This window comes from Asterias rubens, chromosome 10, assembly GCF_902459465.1.
Source record: "Asterias rubens chromosome 10, eAstRub1.3, whole genome shotgun sequence".
Lineage (NCBI taxonomy): Eukaryota > Metazoa > Echinodermata > Asteroidea > Forcipulatida > Asteriidae > Asterias > Asterias rubens.
Genome location: NC_047071.1, coordinates 11207473 through 11217610, shown reverse-complemented (window position 1 = coordinate 11217610; position 10138 = coordinate 11207473). Strand labels below are relative to the sequence as shown.

At 39.0% G+C, this 10138-nt stretch overlaps 1 protein-coding gene across 1 annotated transcript; it reads right to left on the bottom strand.

The window, feature by feature from the left end:
- Positions 1 to 460: 460 nt before the first annotated feature.
- Positions 461 to 9971, bottom strand: LOC117295890 (gamma-secretase subunit Aph-1-like). The gene is made up of 7 exons (XM_033778677.1): positions 9813 to 9971; positions 8626 to 8768; positions 7752 to 7895; positions 6742 to 6848; positions 4156 to 4278; positions 2822 to 2949; positions 461 to 917 (listed from the first exon to the last, which is right to left on the bottom strand). The coding sequence occupies exons 2-7, from the start codon at positions 8736 to 8738 to the stop codon at positions 762 to 764; spliced, it is 771 nt and encodes a 256-aa protein (XP_033634568.1). The 5' UTR covers positions 8739 to 8768; positions 9813 to 9971; the 3' UTR covers positions 461 to 761.
- Positions 9972 to 10138: the final 167 nt, after the last annotated feature.

Sequence of the window (10138 nt, the reverse complement as noted above, 5' to 3'; positions counted from 1 at the left end):
GAAATTGTGCACCTATAGCATTATACAGACAATGATTCTCCATAGTTCTTGAAAATGAAATTAAGTCACATTTCCACAAGACTTCTTTCCCATATTTACCGTTTTTAATTCAGGTTAACATGAAAATAATAATAACAAAACATAAATATTACAAATCAAAGCGTTTCAAACAGCTCTCAAGCGTGCACAATCCAAGCGACTCACTTCATGGCGTTTATAAAATATTGATGACACTTTCCAGAAGAAACAACCCCCTTTCATTCCCATCAACCAGAAGTAAAATTTGGGTGTTGATAAAAATTGATAAACTACAATGTCTTTTGTTTTTTACTCATAGAACATTCTGGGGCTGTTGACACTTTTTGTAAAACAACCTCCTATCCGAGTATGTGAGATGCTTGATATCTACAGAGCATGGGTGACTAGTGTTGCTAGTGCCAAAGATGTGACTCTTGATTGCTTAGTTGAGTCGCGACTAACAGTATTTTTTTATCAACTCGGTTAATTTGCAAAGTCATGACTACTAAAAAAATAGTCCTGCATACCTGCTCACGACAATATTATTTTCTTACGAAACACAATCGAACATCAGTGAGACACAATCCTGCAGAGTGAATTTATTCACTTTATTTAGCCTGCGGCAAACAATATGCCACAAAGTATCTTGGGAATTAAAAATTTGTCGCGACTAGTGTCAAAGTCAATCCTATTTGAGCTAAACTAGTAAATTTCACTAGTCACCCAGGCCAACTAACTGGTATCTACAGAGCGTAACGTTGACTTTTCCACCGAAGTGAGATGCAGACACTCGAGAAGGAGCCCCCGACGATGAGGAACGCCCAGGAGGACAGAACGAGGAGAACGAGGAACGCTACCGGCAGGGTCACTGCGTACAGTTGCTGCTCGTTCAAAAGGCTCTGTGGTGCAAAAAATAAGACCAGAAAAAAAGGGAAGTTAATTTTTTAAATGATTTTGGGTTGAACAAAGAAAAACTGACTAGAGCGAAATTTGAACCAACTACCTCCGGTTTAACGTGCCGGCGCTCTACCAACTGAGCTATCTAGCCCTATGTTGGCAGTCTCCGCCATTTATTTTTTACTACTAATTTTCCAACACTAATAGTTAAATTAATAAAGACATTTTTGTCAAGCGCCTAATGCAAAAAGCCTCTAAGATCATAAAGAGAACAATAAAATATACAATAAGAGGAAGGTACACATTATAAATAAGAGACTTAAAACATTGTAAAGAACAAGCCCGGCGATAATGCACAGCGCTCTCCTCATAAAGAGCAGTTCTGCTCAAAAAACCTGTTATAAAGAAGTTCCGCTTATAAAGCGCACTGTTATAAAGAGTATTGCTTATAAAGAGCATGTTGTAAAGAGGTTCTGTGTAAATTAATACATAGGTAAATCACTCTCCTTCCTTGAAAGAGTATATCAATATCTATTCCTGTCACTCTGACTACAAGAGAGACATGTAAAAGAAACAGAATGGAGACTTGAGACCCAAGCAAGTGTTAGAAGCACTGAAAGGGTGCGGGAAGGTTGACAGTTGACACGCTCTTCGACACAGAGATGAAGTGAACTAGCTGTAATTCCAGCGCCAACAAAACCCTGTAGTCTCTCCAGCATATCATGGCAGATTTTGATCCTTTCTAACAATAAACTCTTAGTGAACAGTGTGACTTTACTGATGGATATCTTAAAGGCACTGGACACGTTTGACAATTATCAAAGACCAGTCTCCTCACTTGGTGTATCCCAACATATGCATTGAAATAACAAATCTGTTATAATGTAGACATCAAAGTTGCAAGGGAATAATGACAGGTAAATGAAAGAAAAAAACACATCCTTGTTGCAAAGATTTGTGTGCGTTTTCCAGATGCATAATAAAAGGTTTCAGCTGAAGTCTTTGATTATTTGAGTGAGAAAATACCTCTTTCTCAAAAACTATGTTACTTCAGAGGGAACCATTTCTCACAATGCTTTATACTATCAGCTTTTCATCGCTCGTTTCCAAGTAAGTTTTTATGCTAGCCTTTATTTTGAGTAATTACAAATAGTGTCCTGTGCCTTTAACAAACACAAAAAAACAGTGTCACGGGTGGATCCCATGAGCATTCCTTTTTTTCCCTGCTCGTCACAACTCCTTTAATCTATCTGGGTCAGCCTGGGGCGGGTAGTGACAACCGATAAGAAGATAACAAGGTTAATCTCCCCACCACTGTCAACGACGAGTTAGATCATAGGAAGTCATCTTCCATTGACAAAGGTTTGATTGTACCAAACCAAAACATAATAATAATAAAATTCATACTGGTTTTAAAGGCAGTGGACACTATTGGTAATTGTCAAAGACTAGTCTTCACAGTTGGTATATCTCAACATATGCATAAAATAACAAACCTGTGAAAATTTGAGCTCAATCGGTCATCGAAGTTGCGAGATAATAATGAAAGGAAAAATAACCCTGGTCACACAAAGTTGTGTGCGTTTAGATGGTTGATTTCGAGACCTCAAGTTCTAAATCTGAGGTCCCGAAATCAAATTCGTGGAAAATTACTTTCTCACAACGTTTTATACCATCAACCTCTCCCCATTACTCGTCACCAAGAAAGGTTTTATGCCAATATTTATTTTGAGTAATTACCAATAGTGTCCACTGCCTTTAACCCATTGTACACTGATGTGTGTTACACTCAGTGCTTTCCAGAGTTCTGTGAAAAAAATCACAGGTACAGGTTTAAAGCGCCCTCACGCGATTCCCTGAACTCCCTAAAAAAACAATTATAAAAAAAAAACGTCAATTGACCTACCAATTCGGATATCAGGAAATGCGAGGCAACCACAATGGCATTAATGTAATACTTCTTGGTCTCACAACCATGGAAGAATAAGACATTCCAGATGATGTGCAGAAGGACCATGGCCATGGTCAGAAAAGCTACAGATGTAAGGTGAGAAAATGGAGCATGTTACAATAATTTATCTACTGCCCTCTTGTGTTCAATTACTACCTAGGCAGTTGCTTCATATTTCGCTTGTCCCTAGACTGGGCCCTTGTCTTTATACGCAAGGGTTAAAGACAGGTCCTTGCTGGCAGATCCAGTGATTCCATTGGATACAATGATATTGGATAAACGTGCATCCATTATGCCCAAACAGTACACTTCTGGTCGCGTCCGCAATAGAATTGGACAGCATAACTCTATGTGAAATTGTTGAGGTCAAAGGTTAGAATACACGCCGGTTCTGGAGGCAGGTCTCTGGTGTTATTCACGAGCCTCGAAGTGTGACGTCAGATGTTGAGGCTAGCTCATTCCCAGCGCCTTGGCTTAACCAAAGGCGCTGGGATGGGCAAACGTATCAAGCATGCCCATTGGTCTATCCAGAAAATGCTCAGTCCCATCATGCATCACACTCACACTGCAGGCATTGATCTCCATTATATCTTCAGTATTATGGAGATTAATGACTGCACCATAGAAATACACTGCTCGCATGACACACTTCCAGAGCAAGAATCTGACCACAAGCTGGTTAGCCCATCCCAGCGGTGCTGGATAGGTCGCTGGGGCTGAGCGAATTGCTACATGTAGGTGGGCAACCTTTGGTACATTTACATGAATGTGGTTGTCAAGAACCAGTATTCTCGCTTGGTGTATCCCAACATGCATAAATTAAACAGCCTGTGAACATTTTGAAAATATAAACCAACCTCCTTGCATAGATTTGTCGTTTTTTTTAGATGACTGAAAAAGGCTTCAATCCTGAGGTCTTTCTCAATTGTTATTTTTGTGTGAACATTTTTTCTCTACAATACTTCAAAGGGTGTAGATTCTAACAATATATGATAATATAAACATCTCTCCAGCGATCTATTAAAGGAACACATTGCCTTGGATTGATCAAGTTGGTCTTTGAAAAGCGTTCTGTAAAACCGTTTGTTATAAAATGCATGTGGGTAGAAAGATGTTTAAAAGTAGAATATAATGATCCACACAAGTATCAGTACAGTACACTCCCTTCCAACCATCATTTAAAACAAACACACAAACACAAAATGCAAAAAAAGCAAAGTACACAGAATGAATGTACTACTTCCGCAAACTTCACAAAATAATCATGAACTGAATCCATCTGAACTAACCTGAGGTAATAAGGAAATCCGGAGGTCCACCGTTGATCCCCACGGTCCCAGGTCCCTTGGAGTCTGCCACGATGTTAACCAGCTGGAAAATACCGCTCATTGTTCCAAAACCGAGACCAGCAACTGCAATGTTCAAAATCGGTATTATTAGCTTGTAGCCTATGCCATCACTCGTTGAAGTAACTTTAATAGGCCTACACTGATGTTCGACGCTGACACATCTATTTGCCAGCCTAGCAAAATGTGAATTTAGGTGTTTTTTATCCCCTCGAGGGTTTCGTTTAACTTAATACTCTAGGCCTACTGTTTCCGCTTCTGGATTCCATAAAAATGACGATATAACTGTTCAGACCTAGCTAGGCCTAAGGCATACATTTCATAAACGTTATTATTATTATTGATGGTTCATTAAAATTGAACTTGTATTGTATGTAGCAAATGGCTTAATTGCGTCAATACATTAAGATATTAAAAAGACATTAGGTAATGAACAATAGATGGACCACAACAAAGATTTTTATGTTGACTTCAACACAGATTTTACGATAATTATGATTTAATATCTGTTGTTTATTTGAACTAGTCACCGTCCGAGGGTGAGGGGTGTGTCAATCAATGCCAGTGCCCCCCCCCCCAAGCATTTGATGGACACACCCCTCTGTACATGTACCAAGAAATGCTAAAAGCACTCCTCAGGATAATAGCTAGTCCTTTCCTACTGTCCAAACAAAACTAAAGTTAAACCTTTCATTCCAATTTTAATAAATTAAATATCTAAGCCTAAGAAAGAATACTAGGAATATTAATAAGCCTTTATATAGCGCCATCTATCTAGAACACTAAACCGAGTCGCTGGAGAGGAAAAGAAATTAAAAAAAACAAAAGTTGATACAAAGATAAGAACAATAGTAACAATTGTTATCAAACATCGCTTAAACACCATCAGGAGAAAGTTTTTAAGCACTCAGAAGAACAAAAACAAATATAAACTGCATGTATGATGACCTGAACAGATATGTTTTCAGAATACAATTACACAATTTAACAAGAGCAAATACATGTAGTAGCACGAAGCAATAAAAGCACACCCCAATCATTAATTAACGTTGTTTATATTATGACCGAAGCAAATATCACACAACAAATTTGAGGAAGAAAACAATATCATACAAAAGAAAATCAATGTGAACGGCAAACAGTGACTGATCAGTGACAGCAAATATCATGCAGATAAAACACTAAAAATACAAAATGGAAAGGTTTGCGGTAAACCATGTAATGAGTTGGGGTGGTTCAGAAAGAAACCGTTGATTTCAACTCAACGTTTCGATCAGTATGCACTGATCGTCATCTGGAGAAAGCCAAAAATACAGCGACTTATCAGTGACAAAAAGCATCACCAATAAAATACTAGCAATACAGTGACTTATCAGTGACAAAAAATATCACCGATAAAATACTAACAATAAAGAGTTGGAGAGGGGGTACAATATTAAAGCCATTATACACTTTCGGTAAACAGTATTGTCCAAGTCCCACACTTCATATATCACAACTTATATATAAAATAACAATCCTGTGGAAATTTAGGCTCAATCGGACATCGGAGTCGGGAGAAAATAACGGGAAAACCCACTCCTGTTTTCGCGCGTTTCGCCGTATCATGACATGTGTTTATAACAAATCCGTAATTCTCGTTAACGAGAATTTATATTGGTTTACCGTTTTCTCAAAAAGTAAAGCATTTCATGGACTAATATTTCAAGAGAAGTCTTTCACCATTACCTTCTGTAAACCCTGTAAATTATTTGTAAATCTGTGAACTTTTTAATTTTTTTCTGTACCGAAAGGGTCCAATGGCTTTAAGAGATTGCAAAATCAATGTACAAATGAAAGCAAACAATTTAAACTAGAACAGGATATTAAAATACAAATGATCATACATGTCAGGAGGCTGCAAAATTATAATGAAATAATAATAATAGTAATAACAAAGAACAATTTATTGAGCACAAAACAATTGCAGATCAAATCCGCTTTCGCGGCAAGGACCAGACAAAAATTCACATAGTAAAGTACATGTACGTACTATGTATCACACATTTAAAATAGTTCAAGAAACTAGATAAAATGTACACAGAGTGGGCTTTAGAGTTGTGGGCAGAGGGCAGACGGACTAAACCTATGACATGGAGCCTTAGTCTGGGCGCTTAGTGACAAACAAACCCTTCACTGTCTTATGGCACACAGAGGGCACACAGAGCCAGAGAATTATGGGAGTTGGTCAGGGGTGGGGACCAGACAAGTGGGGGGAGGGGGTAGACCCAATGCCATTGAGACTTGGTCTGCACATTTCATGACACAGTTTTTTGGCACACAGGGGCCATCACCAAAGTAAGCGAAGGATTGTGGGAGGGGGCAGCCAAACCCATGCCATTAAACGAGGGTCCGGGTAGGTTTTAGAACCATTACAAAAGCGTGCGTAGGGGTAGGCGGGGGGACCAAACCCATATCATTAAGCCTGTGCGTTTTATGACAATGGCACCCACCACTGCGATATGACACACAGGACCTGTGATTGCTCACCATATGCATAGACATGTCGTGCACTGTCTGATGTTCCATTGGATTCTGCTGATGTTGTCGTTGATGGTCCCGTCTGGTTAAACTGCTGCAAACCATCCTCAGCTTTCCTATAATAAAGCAAGCGAAACAAGCCGTTCAACCTCAAGCTACAAACCTGCACTTTTGTGGCTGGATAATAATAACAACATAACATTTATAAGGCGCACAGTATCTGGAATAGTTCCATTCAAAGGCGCCGGATGTAATTTAACTCTGATACAGAGCTGAATACTGATATCTTAAATATCGTGGCAAAATGTGTCAATTACATTATATCCTGCACCAGAGTCCCCGCAGGTACCCATTTATACCCCTTGGTGAAAAGAAGCAACTATAAGCATTTTGCTCAAAGACACAAGTGTCATGACCGGGTTTCCAACCCACACTCCGATGACTTAACCACCTGAACTTGAACTTGATGCTCAAAACAACTCTATAATAATATCGAAGTATTATATAGTGCATGTATCTACCAAACAAGGTACTCAAGGCGCTGAGTATATATACAAACTTTCAGAAAGATAGGTTATTGCAGTGATGGATTCTGAATACTAATTATGTAGCACTTATGGGGGTTTACAAGGTGCTACGGCGCATGAAGCAGCCACAACCATGAACACCGGGGCTAACCCCTTCTCATTTCAAGTGTACTGGATTCTTTTACATGCGTTACACAACACATGGGACCAACGGCTTTACATCCCAGCCCAAAGGATGAAGCAATGGTAAAGTGTCTTGCTTTTAAAGGACACAAGTGTCACGGCTGGGGATTCGAACCAACACTCTGCTGATCAGAAACACCAGAGTTTGAATTCGATGCTCTTAACCACTCGGCCACAACACTTCCACCATAACACCCTACAGGCATAGTTAGGTCTTGATTATTAATTACAAAAAGACTTCCTCCCTAAACTGGGGGGAAGTTTCTACACTGCCCTACAGCTGGGCGTTCCCCAAGCCTGTGACTTTACCTCAGCAGTTTGAAGTATGCAAAACGAAGCAGCTCTTGGAAGAGCACGGAGAAGGTGAGAGCAAAGGCTAGCTCCTCTCGGAGTGGCACGATGGCAAACCACCAGATGGAGGACAGAAGCAACGCTATCAACCAGAAAAACATCCTGCAAAAACATTAAGTAAAGGATTGTTACAGATACTTTGTTCTTGTAAAACTAGAGCAAGGCAGTTTCCCTTAGTAAGAGCTGCAACTATCGGGAGTGCGTATAGACCTTATTGCTGCATCCAGCCGCCATCTTAGAGGTAAAACGGTGACAAAACAATAAAAATGCACAGATTTGTACCAGCGGTGCACAGGATTGGCCAATGAACAACCGCCTTTTGACCTGTAGGTGAGAAGGCCCTACTGATCTGACGTCATGTGCATTTAGGTCTATTGGCAACCCCAACCAGAAACATGCTTGAACCTTGGTCACTGGTTTTCCTGTGTTTGGTTGAACCGCGATGGCTAGGCTGTTCCGACTTGGTTTCAAGATGCAGTCCTGGAATTGTCATTGAATCTTTTTAAAGGGCAAGGCCATTTTCGTTTTGCAAAGCGCACTTCCATTGGGAAATCTTAAAGTCAACGGGAAATTTTGAAGGGGCTCCAAGGCCATACCTAGGGGCAACGGAGGCAATGGTCTGTGGTCTTTGTGTAATATCAGGCCACATCATGGCCAGTTCATGGAAAATGAGTCTCAATCAAGAATAAAATTGCAGGATATATTCTTTCTCATTAACCGGTAGTGCTTTAAATAATATGGTTAACGGTTAAAATTACAATGTAAAAGTACACTACAAACATTTGCATTATATTTGATTAAATTTGAATAAGTTTGCATAAATTATACATACCCAGCCATCATGACGATAACCCTGAGGGGGTTGTGGGCGATAGTAAAGATGAAGAGAGACATGGGTGGTCCATAGGCGACAAACAGCGCCCCGAATAACTGCATCAACGTCATGTTGTCTCTATGGATGTGCAGCACTAAATACTAAAAGGAAATAATACGCATAATATGGTGAGGTTGCAAACTGTTTTAATTGTTGATTGAATACTCAATATTTTAAAGATGAAATACAAAACAATTAGTGATATCACAATAAATAAAATAAAATCAGAGAAATTTGTTATTGTATTCTCAGCAAGTACATACAAACAATATGAATACAAGCTGTACTCAGATGACACTTCATGTTCATAATGTTTACTTAATTACACGTAGACAAACAACAATAGTATTAATCATGTATAACAAAGTAATTCAAGTATAAGAAGCTTCACCTGCTGGGACGGGAAGGAATCAGAAAGACGGAATAAATAAATGCACCAAGTTCAAACCCTTTCTTCACAAAATAAAGCGCTATACAATTCAATTCAAGACAATGCAATACAATCAGCAAATAATTTCAATGCAATACAAACAACAATATAAATGCACAAGTACAAGTAAAGAAGTTCACAAGTCTGGAAGAAACAAATTTGTGAAGAAACAATGGCAAATACAAATTCACTTGAATAAACAAATCAATCAATAAAATACACGTCACAAATTGAGCAGAATATTGTGCCCAACTACACAACAAGTATACTATTAATAGCAATAACAACAGTGATGGGTATAGGACATCAGTCAGTGCCACTGCAACGGAGGAGTCCAACCTGGGCTAGGTGTAGGATACAAAAGTAAACAAATGCACACTAGATTTAGAATCGACAAATTTAAACCTCACAATCACAAGTTACGGTGACAAATATTAAAGAAACACAAATTAATATATATTGTTGATTAAAATTGGGAGACAAACAAAAGTTGTGTGACCCAAATAACGCAGAAAGATGTTCGTATCCTGCTAGTCTGACACCGCTTTGTTCACTCACCACTCCATTAACCAAAACTGTTTCTCATTTTTGTTAAAATATGAAGTTGTACATAGATATGTGTAGAAACAAGAACCGCAGACAGGATTTCAATCATTTAGAGCATTGAGGTAAGAAGAAGACATGGTTGGTTGGAGGCTGCACTCTGTATACCTACCAAGTTGTGTATAAAATGACGTCGAGTCGACCCGAGTCGAGTGCTGTGTGTGTGATGTACAATACAAACACAAACACCGTTTTTCACAATTTCAGTGAGTGAAGAACCCAATAAACTATCAATACATTCAAAATATTCACGCCTCTTTTGGAAACTGGGAACCACAATACACACACAAACAAAATCAAGAATTCGGCAGCATATTAGCGATTTTCTAACACAGGAAGTAAGCGCAAATGAAAATTACTAGACACAGTTCTTTCTTCACGAAGCATCTGACTGAAGGCGCCACCAACGTTACATTTACAGCGTTGGAGTACTGCCAC